This window comes from Sorex fumeus, unplaced genomic scaffold (genome assembly GCF_029834395.1).
Source record: "Sorex fumeus unplaced genomic scaffold, SorFum_2.1 ptg000193l, whole genome shotgun sequence".
NCBI lineage: Eukaryota > Metazoa > Chordata > Mammalia > Eulipotyphla > Soricidae > Sorex > Sorex fumeus.
Genome location: NW_026606250.1, coordinates 1381246 through 1402636, shown reverse-complemented (window position 1 = coordinate 1402636; position 21391 = coordinate 1381246). Strand labels below are relative to the sequence as shown.

Here is a 21391-nt window from a genome sequence, read left to right as displayed (position 1 = left end):
CTCAGGGCTCTGGCCACTCCCGAGCCCCTGGGGTGTGAGCACGTGTGTGTTGTGTGCATCTGTGTGTTGGGCCCACCCACGTGAACCCTTTTGTGTGCCGTGAGTCTGGGAAGGGCCAGGCCATGGCTGGGGAGGACGCGGCAGAGAAGGGCCCACTCTGAATGGGCCCGGGTCCGGCTGCTCCCTGCCTGAAACCGCACCCGCTGCCCACAGGCCGGTGAGGCTGCGGGGCTGCAGACGTGTCCAGCCGGGTCTGCACCATGGAGAGCTTCATTGAGTCTCTGAACAGACTCCGGGACATCCACGAGACGGAGGTGCTGGGTGAGTGTGGGCGCCGCGGCAGCCCGTCCCCTCCTGTCCTGTCCGGGCCGACTGGGGGCCCAGAGCCCAGCCTGGGCGGAGTCCGGGTGGCCGCACGCTGCTGCCGGGGCTACTGGACCCATACCGCCGGGCAGTGCCCCCGGCTCAGCCAAGTCACCCGACACTCAGACCAGGGTCAGGCCCCGGTGTCCCCAGACCAGTCTGCCGCCCGGGAGCCCCGAACCCTGCCCGGACCGTGCCAGGGCCTCCCTCTCCATGACCCCAGGACCTCGGGGCAGACACCAGGCAGAGGACAGCCACTGGGCCGTGGAGGGGTGGGCGTGAGAGGTGTCTTGTCCACGTGTCTGTCCCCCGCCCCCAGGCCTGCAGAGCAAACTCCTGGAGCTGAACGCAGAGCGGTGCAGGTGCATGGGGCAGGGAGGGTGGAGGCGGGCCAGAGAAGAGGGGTCCTGGGGAGCGAGCGGCCACCCACTCCCCCCCCCCACACCCCGCAGGGACGCCCAGAGGGCAGAGGAGCTGAGCGCCAAGAACCAGCAGCTGCGGGAGCAGCAGAGGGCGCTGAAGGAGAATGTGCGGGCGCTGGAGAACAGGTGGGCGGGGCTGGAGGGCGGGTGGGCGGGGCTGGAGGGCAGGTGGGCGTGGCTGGAGGGCGGTTGGGCGGGCCTGGAGGGTAGGTGGGTGGGGCTGGAGGGCAGGTGGGTGTGGCTGGAGGGCGGGTGGGCGTGGCTGGAGGGCAGGGGCGCTGGCGGGCAGGTGGAGGCGTGACTGGTTGTCAGGTGGGCGGGGCTAGGGCAGGTGGGGGCGGGGCTGGATGACAGGTGGGCGGGGCTAGGGCAGGTGGGCGGGGCTAGGGCAGGTGGGGGCGGGGCTGGAGGGCGGGCGGGCGGGGCGGGCGCTGGAGGAGAGGTGCGCGGGGCGGGGCCGGGGTGGGCGGGCGCGGTGTGGGGCGTGGGGGGCTGAAGGCCGTGATGGGATGGGGGGCTGGGTGCAGGAGGGAGGCGGGTGCGGGCAGGGCTGAGGGGGCGGGGCGGGGTGCGTGGGGCGGGCAGCGCGGGGCTGGAGCATGCAGGGGGCAGGCGGGTGCAGAGCACGGCCCCCTGGGCGAAGGGCCGCGTGCCCGTGGCGGAATCTGAGCGCCCCCCCCTGCAGGCTGCGGGCTGGCCTCTGTGACCGCTGTGTGGTGACGCAGGAGCTGGCCAGGAAGAAGCAGCGCGAGTTCGAGGGGTCCCTCCTGCAGAGTCTGCAGCACGTCTTCATCCTCAGTGAGTCCCCGGCTCGGACCCGGGAGGCGGCACGCGTGGGCCAGGTGGCCGCGTGCGCCGCGAAGGGACGGGCCCTTGCTGGGGGGCGGGAGCAGCCAAGCTGGCCCCCACCCGTCCCCGCCTGGCTGCCCCTGGGCGACACCCGGGGTCTCGGCCGGGTCCCTGCCCACCCTGCCGCTAACCCTGGCCTCTCGCAGCCAACGAGATGAGTCGGCTGCAGGAGGAGAACAACGGCCTGAAGAAGGAGGTGAAGCGGCTGCGGGGCCCGGGGTGAGCGCCGACGGGTGGGTGCGACCCACTGAACCCTCGGGCAGCAGCGGCCGCCCCAGTGCTGACCGAGAACCCCGCCCCCCGCCTCCCCAGGGACAGGCCGCGGCCCCCCAGCAGGGCCGGCACCTCCAGCCCCCCGTCCCCGTCCTCCCCTGGCACCTGGAAGACGGGGGCCGAGACGCCGGCCAGGGTCCCCGCGGAGGCGCAGGACGAGCACCCAGGTGGGGTCGGAGGGAAGGGGGGCTGGAGGCGCCCCAGGCCACGGCACTGACCCCGCCTCCCCCCCCAGAGAAGCCCGTGGGGTATCAGGTGTCCCCAGGATCCAGGACCTCGCCAGGGGGCAGCGGCCCTGAGCCGCCCTGGCCCTCAGACATGGTGAGTGCGCCCCAGGGCTCTGCCGGCAGGGCCACCTGCCCAGGTCACCCCAGCTGACCCCCTGCCCGCAGAGCCCCCAGCGCATCTCCAACCAGCTGCACGGGACCATCGCCGTGGTGCGCCCCGGGCCCTGGGCCCCCCGGCCCGCCTGCAGCGGCCCACCCAGCCCCCCAGCAGACAGGTGAGGGGCCCGTCCAGACTGGGGAGGGCGCGGGGGGCGGGGCGGGCTGTGTCCTCCCCGCCTGGGGCCTCCTGGCGAGGGAGTGACGGGTGCCCCCACCCCACAGCCTCCTGCAGCCTCCCGCTGGGGCCTCCGCGTCCCTGACCTGTCCCCGGCGGGCCGGCCACCTGTGCCTCCTGGCCCCTCACCTGGCCCTGCGCCTGCACAGCCCGCCGGGCCCCAAGGCAGGGGCAGAAGAGGCCTGGGAGGAGACCCCCGGGCCCCCCACGAGCCCGCAGCTGGAGGGGGCCCTGCAGCTGCTCCTGGCCCGGCAGCTGCGGGCACGGGGGCTGGTGGGTGCGCCCAGGCCCCGACGACTCCCCACGCCAGCACAGACGCCCCCCTCCCCAGCAGCCGGGTCTGACTCCGAGGGCCCCGAGGGCGAGGGCCCGCCCCCCCGGCCCCCCCGGCCCGACAGCCCCCCGCGGAAGGAGACCTCGGCCGCAGGAGACTGGCTCCCGGACAAGCCCCTAGACCTTTCCGAGTGGGGCCGGGACCGGGGCCGGGGCACCCCCAAGCCCGCCAGCACCCCGACTGCCAGCCCCAAGCCCCCCCTGGGAGCCGAGGCACCCGGGCAGCCGGGGGTCCAGAGGGAGGACGCCCCCCAGGTAAGCCCCGGTCAGCCCCCACGGGGCCGGGGTCTGGGGCCTCCCCCAGCGCACTCAGGGCGCTGCCTTGCTCTAGGAGACCCCGCGTCCCCTCTGGGGGTCCCCCCGGAGCCAGCCCTCCCCAGGCGTGCCGGGGGAGGAGGCCAGAGGCCGGCTGAGAGCCCCCCACTGTCCGCAGAGGCCCCAGGCCCTCCCCGCAGGTGAGGAGAAAGGAAGGGGCCGCCGTGGGGGGCCACGGGGGGCTGCCCAGGGCGGGAGAGCCCCGGCGAGGGCCCTGGGGCCGGCTGTGCAGGAGACGTCAGTCAGCTGCTGCGGCCTCGGTTTCCCCCGCGCCCGGCTGTCCCCAGGCCCACCGGGCTGACACGGCCCTGCCCGCACCTTCCAGAACACGGCGAGGGACTGCGGCTGAGGTCGGAGCAGCAGGAGCCGGAGACCCCGGGCTGTGAGGTGGGTCCTCAGCCACACCCTCCGGGAGGCCCCCGCAGACGGGGCCTGACCCCCCCTTCTGCCCAGGGGGACACCAAGGAGACCTCAGAGGCGTCCCGGCTTGTAAGCGAGGACCTCGGGGCAGGGCCGGCCCCCAAGAGGAAGCGGAGCTCGGAAGCCTGGGGTGAAGGTGGGAGCAGCCCGGGGTGGGGTGGGGGGCCGTAAAGGGGCAGGCGGGGCTGACCCCATGCTCTCCCTCCCTGCAGCCTCCAAGAAGCCAGCCCTGGGCCAGACCCCCGGCGAGTCCCCGCTGGGCGGTGCCAGCAGCCCCTCGGGGCAGACCTAGGCAGCGGGCACAGACACGCCCGTGCACAGCGCCACGCCGGACCACGGCAGCGAGTGCCAGGCGCAGCCACTGCACGGCGGGAGGGCCGGTTCCCGGGCTGACCTCCCCGCCTCCCGCCTCCCGGACCCCACACCCCCCCCTGCTGCCGGACTGCCCTGCTGGCCCTCCCCGCCCCAGCTCCGCGCGGGCTCGGGCGCCCCCTAGTGGAGGCCCAGAAGCAGGCGGCTCCGGGGCCCCGGGAGAGCCCTGCAGGGTCAGCGGTCAGTGGCGGCCCCCAGCTGGGCAGGGGCCTCCAGAGGCAGTTCTGAGTGGGGGTGAGCCGGGCCTCCTGCACTGGCCTCGGACAGCTCGGGGGGTCCAGCAAGGGCAAGGCTGCAGCCCAGCAGGCCCGGGCAGAGCTGAGGGGCACCCGGGGCAGAGCGCCAGCGGGATCGGAGGCCCCCCAGCACCAGAGGCTCGCCGGGTGCAGGAGGGGCGTCCCAGCACCCCGGAGGGCTGAGGCCTCCTGGGCGTGAACCGGGGCTCCCAGGACAGGGCGGCACCTGAGCCCCACCTGCTGCCAGAGACGGGCCATTCTGTCTGCCTGCAGCTTCAGGGTGCGGGGGAGACAGACGGGGCCGGGGGCAGGGCAGGAGGGGCCCAGAGCACAGAGAAACTGAGGCCCAGAGGGAGGGGTGCGAGACCCCCTCCCCCGGTGCCAGACCCTTCTGGAATGAATAAACCAAAACTACTGACAGGCGGCTGGGCTTGGAATGTGCGTGTCCCCCGACAGCCAGGGGCCTGTGGCAGGTCGCCCGGAAGCCCGCAAGGCCATGCTCCCTCTCACGCCCTCACACCTTGGCTCCTCACCAGAGCGGCCCCCCAGGACACGGGAAGCCCCCAACATGCACAAGGCCCCCTTGGCACAGCACACAGGCCAGCACTGAGCCGGGGCCAGGTGTCCCCTCCACCTCCCCGACCATTCCGCTGCCCAGTCCCTGCCTTCCTCTGGCCAGCTCCTCACAGCACCGCTGGGTCTGAGGGCCCCTCCCCTCCCTTTCCAGACCTCTGGGGCACAGTCAGCACCCCGAGTCCAGAAGCTGAGAACCCAGTCAAGTGGCCAGCACGGCCCCTATAACTGCCAGCACGCCCCCACACGCACATGCATGCACACACACATGCAAACACGCACACACACATGCACGCGTGCACACACTCAGGGAGCAGCACACCACCCCCTCACCCCGTCCCCTCCTGATGCTCTTCCTAGGGCCGGGCCGCGGGGGTGGGGGGCTGAGGCCAGATCCACCAGGCACGGCTGGCACTGGCCGCACTAGCCCGTGGGGCTCATCCGGGAGCGGGGAAGGGACGCCAGCCCCTCCGCAAGGTCGGTCGGGGCACTGTGAGCTGAGGAGCGAGCGAGGGGACCTGGACTTCGCAGGTGACTTTGCAGCACCACAGGCTGTCCCCCCACTGCCTGCACCCCAGCCCACCCTGAGGTCGAGCGGCCGCTGCAGGGAACCGGGCCCGCTGGGGACGCGGAGGGAGAGAGGGCGGGCGAGGGGGAGCCCAGCTTCCCCGCCCCGCGGCCTGCACCCCCGCCAGGGGCACGCCTCTACGCCGGGTCAGAGGCCGGTCCTCCCCCGAGGCGGCGCTGCGGAGCCGGCGCCCCGAGGCTTCCGAGCGGGACTCGAACGCGCGGAGCGCCCGACACGCGGCCCAGGGCCCGGCACCCGGGGCCAGCAGGTGCGCGGCGCGCGGGTCCCGGGGGGCGCGGCGGGCCGCCTCTAGGACCCAGGGGAGCCGCCGGGCGGCCCGCGCGGGCCAATGGGCGGCCGCCCCGGCGCCTCATTTGCATGTCGGCGCGCCGCGGCCAATGGGCGGCGGGCGCGTGCGCATGCGCGGGCGGCGGGCGGGCGGCCCAGAGCGAGGATGGCCGCGGCCGCGGCGGGAGGAGCCCCGGGCCCCGCCGCCCGCGCCCCCGGCCCCGGCCCCGGCCCCGGCCCCGGCCCCGGCCCCGCCGCCCGCGCCCCCGGCCCGCCCGCGCCGGGGCCCCGCCGGCGCGGGGACTCGCGGCGCCGCCAGGCCGCGCTCTTCTTCCTGAGCAACATCTCCCTGGACGGGCGCCCCCCGGGCCGGGGCCCCGGCGGGGAGAAGCCGCCGCCCGCGCCGCCCGCGCCCCTCGCGCCCGCCGCGCCCGCCGAGGCCCCCGGCCCCGCGCCGCCGCCCGCGCCCCCCGCGCCGCCCGCGCCGCCCGCCGGCCCGCCCGCGCCCCCCGCCGGCCCGCTGAGCCCCGCGCCCGCCGCGCCCGGCCCCGGCCCCGGCCCCGACGGCCCGCGCCAGCGGTGAGTGCCCCGGGTCGGGGGGCCGGCGGGGGGCGCGGGGGGCGCGGGGCTGCGGGTCCCCAGGCTCCGGGAAAGCCGCCGAGGAACAGACCCCGGCCCGGCCCTGCTGCTGCCCCTCGGTGGGGCTCGGCTCCGCTGCGCTCGGAGGGCCCCCCCCCCGGGCGCCCCGCTGGGCACCCCCGACCCGCCTCCTGGAGCCCCTCTCCTGCCCTCGGGATGCCCGCGCTCCGCCGCTGGTCACTGGGGAGCGGCTCCCGGCCCATCCCGACCGCCGTGTCCCCGTGGTCGCCCGTACGGCCGCCTCCACTGCCGGTGGCCGTTCTGGCCTGGCCAGCCACAGCCGCGGGCCCGGGCCCGCCGGGAGAGCGCGTGCTGGGGGGCAGCACCAGACCCTGCCCGGGGGCGGCCCGGCCGGCCCCTGGGCCCCACCCGTCTGAGCCGGCCCCCTCCCGTCCCCGCAGGAGGCGTGTCGCTTCCCAGCGCTGCTCCCTCGAGTTCCTGGAGGACACCCCGGGATCTGCCCCGGGTCCAAGGTACCGACCGCCCTGGGGGCTCCGCCCTGGCTGCCCGTCCCGGGCAGAGGGTCTCGGGCCGGAGGGAAGAGTGACCGTCTCGTCCTGCAGGACCAAGCACAGCTCGGGCTCGCCCAGGCACAAAGGCCTGAAGAAGACACATTTCATCAAGAACATGAGGCAGTACGACACCAGGAGCAGCAGGTGCCACAGGGGCCACGGCCGAGGCCCCCCGCCAGCCCCCTCCCTGGCCATCCTCTGCGGAAGCCCCGAGCGTGGGTCAGGGCCGCAGGTCCCGGCATGATGGGCCCTGCCTGGTGCCCACGGGGGCCCTTGGGCGCTCAGGAACGGGGGAGGGGCGCCCCCAACCACCGTCCCCTGTGGAGGAAGGGCACTGCTGGCGGGGTCAGGCTGGGGACAGGCCCCCCGACCTGTCCCCCAAGCCCTGGCCTTCCTGGGGCCCCTCTCTGAGCACTGGAGGTGGCGCCTCCGTCCTGAGTCAGTTCGTCCCGGCCCAGGATCGTGCTCATCTGCGCCAGGCGGTCCTTGTGTGCGGCCTTCTCGGTCCTGCCCTACGGAGAGGGCCTGCGTGTGAGGTGCGGGCCAGTGGGCAGGCGGGGTGGGGCACCCCTCCTCGAGGGGCGGAACTGCAGCCCCCTGTCCTGCAGTGACCTGCGGGCGGACAGTCAGAAGCAGCGGCACCCGTCGGGCGGCGTGGCTGTGGCCTCCGAGATGGTGTTTGAGCTGGAAGGAGTGGAGCTGGGAGCCGACGGGAAGGCAAGAGCCGGGTGGGCAGGGCACCGGGGCGGGCACCGCAGCCCCCAGACGCCCCCACGGCCCGACAGGTGGGCCACGTGCCCTGCCTCTGCAGGTCGTGTCCTACGCCAGGTTCCTGTACCCGACCAATGCCCTGGTGACACAGAAGACTGACGGCCACATCCCGCTGCCCCCGCCACGGCCCAGCGTCCCCCGGGCTCTGCCTGCGCCAAGATGCAAGCCCGCCCCCACCAAGGTGGTGCCCACCAGCTCGGAACTCGGTCAGTGGCCTGTGGCTGCACCCAGGGAGGTGCGGGGGGTCCCCTGGGAAAGACTTGGGTGCCCGCAGCTGGCCGGGCCGGGGACCCGGCGAGGATCTGCCCACCAGGATACCTTCCTACACCCTGACCTGGGGGCTCCAGGGTCAGCACTGTCCACTTACAGGGAGCGATGCGGGGGACACACTGGAGTACAACCCCAACCTCCTCGACGACCCCCAGTGGCCGTGCGGGAAGCACAAGCGTGTGCTCATCTTCGCGTCCTACATGGTCCGTGCTCGCGCCCCCGCCCCGCCCGCCCGCCTGCCCCCTTCCCGGAGGCCCTGGGTCACCCCCTCTGGTCTGTGTGTGTGGCAGACCACGGTCATTGAGTACGTGAAGCCCTCAGACCTCAAGAAGGACATGAACGAGACCTTCCGGGAGAAGTTCCCGCACGTCCGGCTGACCCTGAGCAAGATACGGAGGTAGGACGGCCCCCTCCCCCCCCCGCCCCTCGGGGCCAGACCCCGCTGTCCTGCCGGCACACTGGCCCAGGGCCCCGGCACACTGGCCCAGGGCCCCGTGGTGTGACCCGAGGGGCCGCCGCCCTCCCGGGGGGCTGGGGCCGGCCCCTCTCTCAGGCAGGGCTGGCCGCCCCCAGCTTGAAGCGGGAGATGCGCAGCCTCTCGGCCGAGTGCAGCCTGGAGCCGGTGACCGTGTCCATGGCCTACGTGTACTTCGAGAAGCTCGTGCTGCAGGGCAAGCTCAACAAGCAGAACCGCAAGCTCTGCGCGGGCGCCTGCGTGCTGCTGGCCGCCAAGATCAGCAGCGACCTCCGCAAGAGCGAAGTCAAGCAGCTCATCGACGTGAGTGGGGGCCGCGGGCCGCCCCGGCCTCCCCCGAAGGCCGCCGCTCACCCGTCCCCCTGTCCCCCCTCTGCCCGCAGAAGCTGGAGGAGAGGTTTCGCTTCAACCGCCGCGACCTCATCAGCTTCGAGTTCACGGTGCTGGTGGCCTTGGAGCTGGCCCTCTACCTCCCCGAGCCCCAGGTCCTACCTCACTACCGCCGCCTCACCCAGCAGTCCTAGCCCGGCGGCTCGGCCTCCCCTCGGCGTCCCGTCGCCCGCCCCTGCTGGACGGACGCCCGCTGGCCCGGGCAGAGCCCCGGAAGCAGCTCAGCCTGACCGTGGCCTGGGCCCACGCCGTGTCACTGTGCGGCCGTCCTGGGCACCCGGGCCCAGCCGCCAACCCCAAAGCAATAGCACGGGAGCCCGCGCCTGCGAACCCGGGACTAAGGGAACAGGAGCTGGCCGGCTCCCGCAGGCCCCCCAGCCCCCTGCCCGGTTATTTAACTCCCAGGCCGAGGCTGGTGCACGGCCTGGGCCCCCTCTGGTTTACAGCTTGGCCCTTGGAGCCGACGAGTTTTCCTATTCACGCTGCCCCCTCCCCTTGCCCAGCCGGTCTGCATGGAGGCCGGCACCAGGACGAGAATGTCCAGTGGCCAGCGGCCACCTGGGGCCAGTGGCCAGGCTGCTCTCGGGAACATTCCTGCGTGTAGAAGTAAACACTCGTTCTTTGGGCCCGTGTCTGCATCCGCCGCCACCCCGGGGCACACAAGACAGGACACAGGGGTGGTGGGCTCGCGCCGTTTATTCACGAAGGACGTCCCCTCCGTCCCCTCCGGGCGGCTCCCTCAGAAGTTCCTGGGGCAGAAAGAGGCGGTCAGGGGGCGGGGGCGGAGGGCGGGGGCGGGGCGCACCCCGGCCGGGCGCTTACTTGGACACGATGCTGTCGGCCTTGGCCAGGCGGAGGATGGAATCGTCGGACTCGCCCTGCAAGAGCCACGCGGGGGCGGGGGCGTGAGCGTGGACGCGCCGCCCGGGGGGGGTGGGGGGTGCGCGGGGCACGTGGGCCGGGGCCGCCGGACACTCACCATCCTGCGGATGGCCCCGCAGATGGCGTACGTCTTAAACTGCCCGTTGAACCTGCCGGTGACTTTGTCCACCTCGGCCACGTTCATCTGGATGGACGCGTGGTCCTTGGCGCCGATGATGCGGTTGCTGGCCGAGCTGGGGGAGGGGCGGGTGAGGGCGCGGCGGGGGGCCGGGGCGGGGGGGCGCGGGCGAGGGGGCGGCCGGGGCGGGGGGGGCGCGGGCGAGGGGGCGGCCGGGGGTCACTCACCACTTCCGCGGCACGTACAGGTCCACGAACTCGCCGGCGTCGTTCTGCATGGTGGCGGGGCCTGCGGCGGGCGCGGCGTGAGCGGCCCCACGCGGCCCCCCGCCCCGCGCCGCCCCGCGCCGCCCGCGCCGCCCGCGCCCCCGGCCCGACCCCGCGGCCCGGAACACGCGGCCCGGTGCCCGCGGCCCGGACCCAGGCCCGCGCCGGGGCCGCGCGACCCACCTGGTGCGTCCGCGACGTGCTCGAGCGCAGAAAGGAAGCGCCGCGCGGCCGCGCTGCGATATTGGCGGGCGGGGGCGGGACCCCAGCGACTGCTTCCGGGTCCTGGCGCGCGCCTGCGCAGAGAGGCCCAGCCGCGCTGCCCGCGAGGCTCCGGCCCCCAGCCGAGGCCACGCCCCTCCTCTCAGGCTCCGCCCTCAGTCCAGGCTCCGCCCTCGGCCGAGGCCCCGCCCCTCCGTCCTGGCTCCGCTCTCAGCCAAGCTCAGGCTCCCCAGCCAGTGTCCCAGGGCCCCGGCATCGGGCAGGGGCAAAGAGGAAGGGGCTCGCTGCGTCGGAACCCACAGTCTAGGTTTTGTGTTTTTGAGCCCAGTACTGTTGAGGGATGCCTAGTACAGGTTCCATCCCCCGTGGCACCCCGGTGGCCGGGATTGAGCAAATATTTTTTTCTTTTTGGGTCACACCCGGTGTGGCACAGGGGTTACTCCTGGCTCTGCACTCAGAAATTACTCCTGGCGGTGCTCAGGGGACACTATGGGATGCTGGGAATCGAACCCGGGTCGGCCGCATGCAAGGCCAACGCCCTCCCCGCTGCACTACCGCTCCAGCCCCCTCCGCAAGTGTTTTGATAGAAGCGTAGACACATAAATCAGGAAAACGATCTGGTGAAAATACATTGGTTGGATTGCAGGTCAGACCCTGGAGAAGAAAAAAGATCAGTGAAAGATTTAACAATAGGAACTAGAAACTACCTCAAATGAAACAAGAAAACAAAGGTTTTTGATGGGAAAAGCTTCCCTGGGGGCTGGAGAGTAGCTGCTTTGCACAGACGAGGTCATGGGTTTGAGCTCAGGCACCAAAAATATTTCTAGGAAGCAACTATGAGATGAAAGATCTCAGGATCACTTCAAATTGCCCACCGTAGGAGATTGGACGGGGCTGGAGGGGAGAAGAAAGTGAATGGCCCAATTCTCCCAAATATGATAACAACCGTGAAGTTTACGAGACGCAGGTACAAGGTCGCTCCAAGTACCCTGAGAGACAGCACTGCAGGTCGGGCTCTGGCCTTACCTACCGCCGACCTGGGCTCCATCGCCAGTGTCCCTTATGGTCCCCAGAGCTCACCAGGAGTAATCCCTGAGTGCAGAGACAGGAGGAAGCCCTGAGCACCACAGGGTGTGGCCCAAAAGTTTCAAAAACAAGGGGCTGGGGCTGGAGAGATAGCACAGCCGGTGGGGCGTTTGCTTTGCACGCGGCCAACCCGGGTTCGATTCCCAGCATCCCATATGGTCCCCTGAGCACTGCCAGGAGTAACTCCTGAGCGCAGAGCCAGGAGTTACGCCTGTGCATCGCCAGGTGTGACCCAAAAAGAAAAAAAAAAAACCAAGGGGCTGAGTGATAGTACAGCAGATAGGACATTTGTCTTGGACGTGGTCCCCAGATCCCATATGATCCCCCAAGCACGGCCAGGAGTTATTCCTGAGTGCAGAGCCAGCAATAACCCATAAGCATTGCTGGGTGCGACCCGAAAAGAAAAAAAAATTAGAAGAAACGGGACTAGGATGGTGGCAGCAGAACTCCCAATGAAAGAAAGGTGAGGAAGATGGTTGCAGCGTCAGTCTTCAAGCGCTGGGTGGGCCACCCCCACCAGGATCCCCACACCCCGACCACAGTCTGAGGGGGCGACCACTCCCGGCTTGCAGCAGGACCATGCCTGCCTCCTGCTTGTCTCTGGAGGCCCTGCTGTCTCGAGATCCTTGGTGCTGCAGGTTCTGGTCACACTACAGCCAGGGCACAATTCCCAGTCAGCCCAGCAGCTGGAATAAAGGCCTGCGACCTCTGTGGCTGGAGCAGTCCCCTGGGGAGCACAGCAGAGTGAGGGAGCCCTGGGGAGCACAGCCGTGGAGCTGATCTGACCGCGTGCTTTTGGCAGTGTTTGGTTTCTGCTTGGTGTCTAAGGACATCTCGGTGGGAGCGGAGGCTGCGGGGCTGAAGGACAGTGATGGGCCTGCCTTGCAATCGGTCTAGTTTGTGGGTCCAGGAGCCTGGCGCAGAGCTGAGGCCTCGCGTGCAGCCGACCCTGTCCCTTCCCCTGGCCGTGCGGTTCCTTGGATGCTGTCGGGGCGGCTCCACCCTGGCACAGACCACCTTCTCACTCTGACCTGCCTGCCATTGCCTGAGTGACCGGATCTCTGAGCATCCCTTGGGCGGCCCCAGGTTAATCTGCGCTGACCACAGCCCAGAGTGGGAGGGCCGGTGGGTGGGACGGTGGGAGGACTGTGTGCACCGTGGCCGCAGCATCGTGCTGGCCAAGTGAGCTGGCTGCAGACACAAGGCATTCAGCGCGACCCCCAAGACTGCCAGAGAGAGGACGGGTGTGACCTGCCCCTGGACTGCAGGGCTCCAGGGCATGTGGCCTCCGACAGTGAAATAAGGGGGAACCAGGAAGGTTTCTCAGAGGCGCAGCCACATGGAGCACCTGTGGGGGCCCCACCTTTGACCCTAAACTGGCACTCAGCCAGGCGGGAGCACTGGGAGTGGCCCCAGGCGCTGCTTGGAGCCCCCAGATAAGAAAGGAGAAAGAGAAACTGGAATCCTGGGCCAGAGCAAGAGTGCCAGGGGCGGGCGCTCGCCTTGCTCCCCTGGGCTCGGTCCCCAGCACCCCGGAGAGTCCCTGTGCCCACCTGGAGTGACCCCAGCACAGCCTGCTGTGGCCCCAAACAAACTGAGCTCTGAATGGACCCAAGGCCTCCGCAAGCCCCAGAGAGTCGGGAAACAGGCAGGCGGACACGCGGTGCCGGGCTTTGGCACAGGCTGGCCCCACCTCTTGCTGGTGACCGCTAAGGGGCGCCCGAGAGCCGCGCCGGCCTGCAGACAGCCCAGGGCGCGGGCCTCCCTCTGAGCTTCTCTGAGGCCCATCTGGGTCAGGGGGGAGCCAAGGCGGGGGGGGGGGGGGGCAGTGGGGCAGCACCCATTCTCCACGGCAGAGGCTGGGCACCCCAGGAGTAACAGCCAGCCCCATCAAGGCCCCCCAAGTTCATACCCCCTGCCACCCCTGAGGGTCAGCCCCAGGACGAGCCTCTTGCGGCCCCCCGCCCTACTCGGCGGAGCGGGACCTCCCGCAAGGGGCAGGAGGGCTCTGCAGGGAGGCACTGACCACCCACTCCCCACCGCCCACTCAGGACTGTCCTGCTGTGGCCCAGGTGGCTCAGCAGTGGGACCCCGACACTGCACAGGTCACAGGTCACAGGTCAGCTGCCTAAGTCCCCAGCCAGCAGCGCTGCCCACTGCAGATTGCTGTCTCCGGGGCCCACCGCACAGGCAGGCCCCTGGGGTTCCGTCCCGAGCGGCCAGTCCCAGGAGAGCCCCCTCCTCGCAGAGTGCTGTCCCTGGGCTGGTGCACTGTGCGCGGCCAGGGTCAGCCCAGAGCAAGGAACCCGTCCTTCCGGAGGGGGCAGGGCCCTGGGGTGAGCGGCCGGTCAGGCTGACCTGCCCACGTTGGCCTCTGTTCTCATGGTGCTTCTCGGGGTTGTGGGGACCACCCCCTCTCTGTGGGACGGAGGCAGGCGCGACCCCCATGTGGAGGGGTTGTGGGGGCCACGAAGAGCCAAGGGAGCGATGACCACTGAGCTACGTTCCCTCACGCTCCCCTACGTGTTTAATGTGACTCAGTCTCTCTTGGTGCAAGATGCACTGGGCTGCCCGGGGGTCGGTGCCACCTCGTCCCTGGGCCCCCTCCTGCAGAGGGACCAGGAAGGAGGCACTTCCAGCCAGCCGGATTGTCCCGGGATGCCCCGAGACCACCGCTGGAGCCCAAAGCAGCCCCAGCTCCCCAGCTCAGGGGAGATGTGAGGCGGCTGCCCCTGGGGCCCGACCCCTGACCCCAGGAACGGCTCCTCTCCCTGCCCCGTGCCCCCTCCTCTGTGCACCCCAGGAAGCAGTGGCTGTCCCTGCCGCTGGTCCAGTTTCCACGCTCCAGTCTTGGGGAGCAGGTGCCCAGGCAGGAGAAACAGCACCGTCCACAGCCTCGGGCCTGCGGCTCGGCTCACAGTGCTCCAGAGCAGACGGGGCTGGGGAGGCAGCGTGGGGCTGTGGCCCCGCGGGAGGCTCCATGCGGAGGGTCCCAGCTTCCAGCCTGACTCTGTCCAGAAGGGAATTCGGAGAGGCAGCCCAGGTGGCCCGGGCTTGACCCCGGAGCCCCCTACGGTCCCCGAGAGTGCCACCCCGAGTGCAGATCCAGGAGTCAGCCCTGAGCACCGCCAGGTGTAGCCCCCAAACAAACAACAGAAAAAGAAGCTACTCAGCAACCCCCACAGAGCTGGGAAGAGCCCACCCGCGGAGCCACCGCTGCCCCGGAAGGAAGTTTCCAGTGCCCTGCCTGGGCCGGCACCTGCTGGGGGGGCGGGGGCGGGCGTCCCCCTGCACAGACCCGACAGGGAGGAGCCTGGCGGGCTTCCAGGCCTGACGGGGGTTCTGGGGTGACGCCAAGGAGGCCTTGTGGGGGCTCGTGAGGGGCCTGGTCTCGCCACTTCCCCGAAGGCAGCCCGCGGAGGCGTGGCCTGCCAGGAGGGCCGGAGATTCCAGACGGCGCCGCCCCCACCCCGGCCCCCAGCCTCGTCCTACTCCTCACCCTGGGCGGCAGCTCTGGGTGGGCCGGTGGGGTGGGGCGGCGGGCACTGGGGGGGCAGGGAATCGGTTCATCTCCCAGGGCACTGGGTAACCTCAGGCGGGTAAGCCCAGCCAGGAGCGCGCGGGGTACCCAGGCAGGGGACAGGAGGGGGCCATGGGTGCCTGACGTGCATCACCCAGCAGGGGAGGTCAAGGGTCACCCTGGGGTCATGGTCCCCGGGACCCTTCAGGGAGGACCCCCTGAGGGCAGAGTCCAGAGGCGTTGGGCGCCCGAGTGCGGCGGCCCCTGGAACCTGGCACGGCCTCGCAGGCCTTGGTGTCTGTTTACATTCCCGCGGAAGCATCTCGGCGCGGGCGGCTTCCTGGAGGTTGGGACACGCAGCGGCCTCACTCTCTGGGCAGCGGGGGGCCCAGCTGGGCGGACCCCGGGCAGGCAGGGGCCTCTCCACCCGCCCCCGCTGCGGTGCTCTCCTGCGGGCCCCCCAGGGGACGCGCCTGGTGGCGTGAGTCGGGGGTGCTGTGACTCAGCCTTCCCACAGCACAACCCCCAGACCCCTGCTGAGTTGACACCTATGGGGGGGACTCAGGGTCATGACCCCATCTGGAGGCCGGTGGGAACCTCAGGCCCAGTGACGCCTTCCAGGTCCCCCTTGGAGTTGAGCCCCAGCAAAAGACTCATCTCCTGGGGACAGCTGGGGACAGCTGGTGGCCAAGGGGGCCCCAAGCACTGGCCGGCAGGGTGAGGGGGTGGCCAGCGGCTGCCCGCTGGCCGAGGTGCAGGCCGGGCTGTGCGGGGTGCCAGGAGGCTGCGTGGTCCTGGGCCGTGAGAGCCCAGGGGCCAACGAGGGGCAGCTGGCACGAGGCGCAGAGGAAGGCGGCCTGGCCGGGCTCAGAGGGCACGCGTTTTCCTGGGGTGGATGTGGCAGGAAGGGGTCCCTCCGTGTCCCCTCAGGGCCAGCTGCCTCCTGAGCCTCCATCCCCCTGGAGGACTGAGTGTCCCTGGGTGCAGCACGCGAAGGGGCAGGAGCCCCAAGTCAGAGGGTCTGTGGGGGTCTGCATCGCTCTGGAGAGCAGGGGGCTCCCTTCGCAGGGGCAGGGGCCAGAGCCAGGCACCTGCCCTGGGGCGTCTCCCACTCCAGGACTGTCAGCCCAGAACCCCGGGCCCCATGCGCCCCCAGACCCCCTGCCAAGGCTGACCCAACAATGACAGACCTGTGCGGCAGTGAGCCAGTGTCACTGGGCCCTCCAGGCCCCCCCACTGGGCCCTCCAGACCCTCCCACTGGGTCCCCCGACCCCCCCATTGGGCCCTCCAGACCCCCCGCTGACCCCTGCAGACCCTCCCACTGGGTCCCCCGATTCCCTCACTGGACCCTCCAGACCCCCCCACTGGGTCCCCCGACCCCCCCACTGGGCCCTCCAGACCCTCCACTGACCCCTGCAGACCCTCCTACTGGGTCCCCTGACCCCCCCACCGGGCCCCTCCAGACTCCCCCACTGGGTCCCCCATCTCCCCACTGGGCCCTCCAGACCCCCCACCAGGCCCTCCAGACCCCCCGCTGACCCCTGCAGATCCTCCCACTGGGTCCCCCGATTCCCTCACTGGACCCTCCAGACCCCCCCCACTGGGTCCCGCATCTCCCCACCGGGCCCTCCAGACCCCCCACCGGGACTTCCAGACCCTCTCACTGGGTCCCCCGACCCCCCAACTGGACCCCTCCAAAACCCCCCAACTGGGTCCTCCTGACCCCCACACCAGGCCCTCCAGACCCTCCCACTGGGTCCCCCGACCCCCCCACTGGGCCCTCCAGACCCCCCCACTGACCCCTGCAGGCCCTCCCACTGGGTCCCCCGACTCCCTCACTGGGCCCCTCCAGACCCCCCCACTGGGTCCCCCATCTCTCCACCGGGCCCTCCAGACCCTTTCTGGGGGGCCCGCCCAGACCCGCTCTCTGGGGGGCCCGTCCAGACTCGCCCACTGGGGCTCATCCTAAACAAATTCTCCCAGACGCCCGCCCGCAGGAGGCCACTCTGAGTCAGACTCGGCCCAGGGCACAGGCAGGCTGGGGAGGGGCAGGGCAGGACCCGGAAGCAGCTACTTGGCGTGTGAGCATCCTGGGGTTGGTCTCGGGTACTGCCTGGAGCATCTGGAGCGCCCTGAGGGCCAGGAGAAGCAGCAAAGAAGCAGAGACCCAGAAGGGTGGAAAGCGGAGGGCATCTCGAAAGAGACAGATGGAGAGACAGAGACAGGCAGAGACAGAGGGAGACAGAGAGAGGCAGAGGCAGGCAGAGACCAAGGGAGACAGAGAGGCAGAGAGACAGATAGGTGGAGACAGAGAGACAGAGAGACAGAGACAGGCGGAGACAGAGAGGCAGCCAGAGACAGAGGGAGACAGAGACAGAGAGACAGACAGAGAAAGACAGGCAGAGAGAGGCAGAGAGACAGAGAGAGAGAGACAGGCAGAGGCCGAAGGAGACAGTTGGAGATAGAGGAAGACAGAGAGACGGGCAGAGGCAGAGGCCCACAGGGTCGGGGCGGCCACAGCGGCCACAGCGGCAGAGCCAGGAGGGGCCACAGCCACCCCTCGGCCATCACTGCCAGCCAGTGCAGAGATGAGGCGGGGCCCTGGGCAGCCCGGGGTCCCAGTGCTGGCCAGGGGCTCTGGCCGGGACAGGCCCCGCGCAGGACGAGGACCCGGGCTCTGGTCGTGCTGGCTCCCAGCCCCCGCTGCCAGGCTCTGGCCATATAAGGCAGCGGTGGGCACCTCCTGGACTCGGCTCCGCCAGCCCCTGGGAACCAGCCTGGCCGGCCCCCAGGGACAGAGGCGGGAGGGGCTGGGCTGGGGGGAGGGGGCCTGGCCCAGCGCCCGCACAGGGTCCCCGCCAGCTCCCACAGCACAGCTGGGGCTGGGGACCCCGTGGGTCAGAAAGGAGGGGTGCGAGGGGGCCCGGGAGAGTCCAGCCGCCAGGCCCTCGCCTCGGACTCCCAGATATGGTCACAGACATTTGGGGGTCCCAGGTCCTTCCCCTGAGGCTGCTCCCCCAGGACTGGGCTCAGGGGGGAGATGGAGGTAGGGGGCCCCCACACAGCCCTCCACAGTGCCAGGGAGGTCGGAGGAGCCCAGGAGTGGCCGAGGTGCACTGGACAGGGACCCGGGCTCTCCACATCCCCACCTGGACCTTGCGCTGAGCCCCCACGCCTGAGCCAGCACCATGGCCAAGGGTGTGCTGGGGGCCAGGGGACCCTGCAGTGACTCAGAGTGCCCCTCTTCTCTTAGGGACAGCTGGATGACCCCGGAGGACTTTGCTGCAGTCTGGGGCAGAGTACAGGCCTCCCTACACGGGTGGGTGTGCAGTTGAGGGTCCCGTGAAACATGTGGGTGTGCAGCCCTGGGCCCCGGGACACAAGTGGGTGTGCAATTTGAGGGTCGCATAACACGGGTGGGCGTGCAGTTGAGGGTCCCGGTCACAAGAGGGTGTGCAGTCGAAGGTCCTGGGACGCAGGTGGGTGTGCAGCCCTGGGCCCCAGGACACAGGTGGGTGCGCAGTTGAGGGTCCCAGGACACAGGTGGGTGTGTACACAGGTAAGTACTCAGTCGCGGGCCCCAGCCAGGTGTGAGGGCTGCCTCGGAAGGAGGCTCCTGGGGGACCCATCCTTGGAGCTGGAGGGCTGTCAGGGGGGGCATACCCTGGACAGGGTGTGGGTCTGCCACATGGCCCCCCCCCGCGCTCTCCGCTCTCTTGCAAACCCTCGTCTGACCTCTTGGGCTCCCTGGCTGGGGTCCCTCCATGCCACCCTGGGGCTCCAGGCTGCTTTGTGGGGGTCGTGGGGCCCCCACTGTAAACATGGGGGTACAGTGGGGCGGATCGGGACCCTCCAGTCTCCGCCTGCCGCAGGGGTCACAGGAAGGCGGGACCCTGGGGCCAGCAGGGGGTGGGGGTGGGTGGGAAATGCGGTGTCCTGTGTGGGGGAACAATGGTGCAGAAGTCGGGGTCACGGCTCCATCTCTGGGCCTCAACTTTGGTGCTGTTCCCTCTGAGCACACCTGGCAGTGGGCACGGCACCTGTCCAGCCCCTCCAAGGCACTTTCTCCTGGGGTGCCCAGGATGACCCTTCCTGGTGGGGCAGCGCTGACCTAGGGCACCTCACCTGCCTGCCCTGCCCGTGCCAGGGCTACCCTCTGTCCTCTGGCAGTTCTCTGGGGCGCAGGGCTGGGGACAGGTGAGACACCTCCTGGGTGCCAGCGCTGTGGGCCCTGGGAAGGCAGCAGAGGGCCCAGCCGTCTCTGCAGGGGGCAGCTGGCACTGTCCCGGCAGGACGCTTCTGCCCAGTCCAGAGAGAAGGAGGCTCCCAGCACTGTGGGTCGGTGGGCTGGAGGCCAGCCGGTCTGGAAGATGTGTGCGGGACCGGCCAGGACCAAGTGGCTGTGGCCCCTCCCGACCGGGCGCCCGCACCCCGCCAGCCGGCCGGGAAGGGGAGAGGAGCAAGCCCCGCGCAGGGGCACGGCGCAAGTCGGCGACCAGAGGGATTTGTCGCTGGTCCCCGGCGGGGCTGCTCGGCCGGGCGTGGGCCGCTGACCGGCAGATGCCCGTGCTGGACCGGGCAGCGAGCAGGCCGGGGGAGCGCCCAAGGTCCGCGCAACTCGGGCGGAGCGGCGCACCGGGGGCGCGGGGCCGGCGCGGCAGGTGCCCCCGGCCAGGCGGGTGTCCGGCCCGGGGAGGCGGCGCGGCCCCCGCCGCGCCCCGCCCCGTCCCGTCCCTCCTCCCGCTCCCCGGGGCGCGGGGCCGGGGCGGGGCCTGACGTCCGCGGGGCGGGGAGCGGCCGGCGCGCTGCACACTGGCCGGGCTCGCGCGGCGCCGGGTGCCGGAGCGGGGGGCGGCGGCGGCAGAGGCGCGGGCGGCGGGCAGCGGGCGGCGGGCGGCGGGCGGCGGGCAGAGGCGCGGACGCGGGCAGAGGCGCGGGCGCGGGGGCGCACCATGGCGCGGCGGCTGCTGGCCGGACTGGCGCTGCTGGGCGCGCTGCGGGCGGCCGCGGGGGGCTTCAGCCTGCACCCCCCCTACTTCAACCTGGCCGAGGGCGCCCGCGTCCACGCCTCGGCCACCTGCGGCGAGGAGAGCCCCGCGCGCGGCGCCGCGCGCCCCACCGAGGACCTGTACTGCAAGCTGGTGGGGGGCCCGGTGGCCGGCGGGGACCCCAACCAGACCATCCAGGTGAGCGCGCGCGGGCCGGCCGGGGGGTGCTGGGGGGGGTGGGGAGCGGCGGGGACCCCAACCCGGCCACCCAGGTGAGCGCCCGCGGGTCGGGCCGGGGGGCGGCGGAGACCCCCCAACCCGGCCACCCAGGTGAGCGCGCGCGGGCCGGCCGGGGGGCGGTGGGGACCCCAACCCGACCGTCCGGGTGAGCGCGCGCGGGCCGGGCCGGTGAGGGGGCAGCGGGGACCCCAACCCGGCCACCCAGGTGAGCGCGCGCGGGACTGGACGGGGGGCGGCGGGGACCCCAACCCGACCGTCCAGGTGAGCGCGCGCGGGCGGCCCGGGCCGGGGGGGGCGGCGGGGACCCCAACCCGACCATTCAGGTGAGCGCGCGGGACGGGACGGGGCCAGCTCGGGCCTGCCGGGGCGCTGGGCGCGGCCCCGATCCGGGCCTGGGCGGGTTCGAGGTGTGGGCGCAGGTGGCCCCGAGGGACCTGGGGCGTCTCCCCAAAGTCTGGAGCCGGCGGGTGGGGAGCAAGTTAGGTGGCCTGGGGGCGGCCAGCTGGGGGCCCCGAGCCCCCGTGAGGCCCCTCCGCAGAGAGTGGGGGCGGGGTGGGTCCCCTGGCGGCTGTAACCCGAGCCGCCTCCCGGGACGGCCCCACCTTCCTGCGCGGGGGAGGGGCGAGGCTGGGAATGAGGGGCCCGAGGTGGGGGAGGGTCAGAGCCGGGACCCCTGCAGCCACAGCATGGTCTGGGGTCCTGGGGAGGAGCTCAGACTGTCCCCAACAGTCTGAGCCCCTGAGACTGCCCCCTGCAAGCCCTAGGGTCTCTTCCTCCTGCCCACGCGGGACGGATGGAGGGGCGCCCCCAGCCCGGTCCTGCGCCCTGTTGCTCGGGGACCGCTGTAAGGGCAGAGGCTGGCGGTCCCGGCGGCCCCCGCTGCCCCAGTTCTCAGCCTGGTCACTCCTTTCCCCCGGGCCAGTGTTGGGGTGGCCTGTGGCGGGGGCGCTGGGGGCTTGCAGACCCCAGCCGGGGACCCTCCTGCTGACCCCACCTCCCCCAGATCCCAGCCCTTTCTCTCATTTTTTGCTTTTTGGGTCACACCCGGCGATGCTCAGGGGTTCCTCCTGGCTCTGCACTCAGGAATCAATCCTGCCAGTGCTTGGGACTGTTCGGGGTGCCTGGGATCGAACCCGGCTCTGCCGTGAGCCAGACAAACGCCCTCCCCGCTATGCTGTCCGCCCCCACCCCAGCCATTTTTGCGAACAGCAGTGGAGGGTCCGGCGGGGTCTCATGAGGACTCAGGTGGGCACGGGGAGGCCTGGACCCCCCTTGTAGTGACTCATGGGGTCACTTTGCGCTGCCATTTCCTCGCTTTGTTCCTGACAGGACACTCTGGGGAAGCGAGGTGGACCCTGGTGGGGCGGGGCACCAGACCAGGAGACCCCTGCAGTGACCGCAGGGGTCAGAACTGCCCTTCTGGGCAGGGCAGACGGGA

At 71.5% G+C, this 21391-nt stretch overlaps 4 protein-coding genes across 4 annotated transcripts in view; 3 read left to right on the top strand and 1 right to left on the bottom strand.

The window, feature by feature from the left end:
* Positions 1-260: 260 nt before the first annotated feature.
* On the top strand, positions 261-3828 carry RBBP8NL (RBBP8 N-terminal like). The gene is made up of 13 exons (XM_056108132.1): positions 261-321; positions 683-725; positions 816-911; positions 1471-1583; positions 1781-1853; positions 1947-2095; positions 2143-2228; positions 2300-2409; positions 2516-3056; positions 3235-3256; positions 3442-3503; positions 3570-3672; positions 3749-3828. The coding sequence occupies exons 1-13, from the start codon at positions 261-263 to the stop codon at positions 3826-3828; spliced, it is 1539 nt and encodes a 512-aa protein (XP_055964107.1).
* Positions 3829-5739: 1911 nt separating this feature from the next.
* Positions 5740-9055, top strand: CABLES2 (Cdk5 and Abl enzyme substrate 2). The gene is made up of 10 exons (XM_056108081.1): positions 5740-6152; positions 6614-6685; positions 6776-6868; positions 7183-7260; positions 7333-7441; positions 7536-7701; positions 7865-7968; positions 8056-8162; positions 8339-8543; positions 8624-9055. The coding sequence occupies exons 1-10, from the start codon at positions 5740-5742 to the stop codon at positions 8762-8764; spliced, it is 1488 nt and encodes a 495-aa protein (XP_055964056.1). The 3' UTR covers positions 8765-9055.
* A 253-nt stretch (positions 9056-9308) lies between these two features.
* On the bottom strand, positions 9309-10162 carry RPS21 (ribosomal protein S21). Its single transcript, XM_056108079.1, has 5 exons — positions 10080-10162; positions 9858-9918; positions 9610-9745; positions 9453-9508; positions 9309-9379 (listed from the first exon to the last, which is right to left on the bottom strand). The coding sequence occupies exons 2-5, from the start codon at positions 9905-9907 to the stop codon at positions 9370-9372; spliced, it is 252 nt and encodes an 83-aa protein (XP_055964054.1). The 5' UTR covers positions 9908-9918; positions 10080-10162; the 3' UTR covers positions 9309-9369.
* A 9489-nt stretch (positions 10163-19651) lies between these two features.
* The window catches only part of LAMA5 (laminin subunit alpha 5), a 29867-nt gene continuing 28127 nt past the window's right edge, over positions 19652-21391 (top strand). The window contains exon 1 of the mRNA XM_056108080.1: positions 19652-19911. Within this exon, the coding sequence (XP_055964055.1) occupies positions 19678-19911 (234 nt within the window). The 5' untranslated portion in view covers positions 19652-19677. The remainder of the gene's footprint in view (positions 19912-21391) is intronic.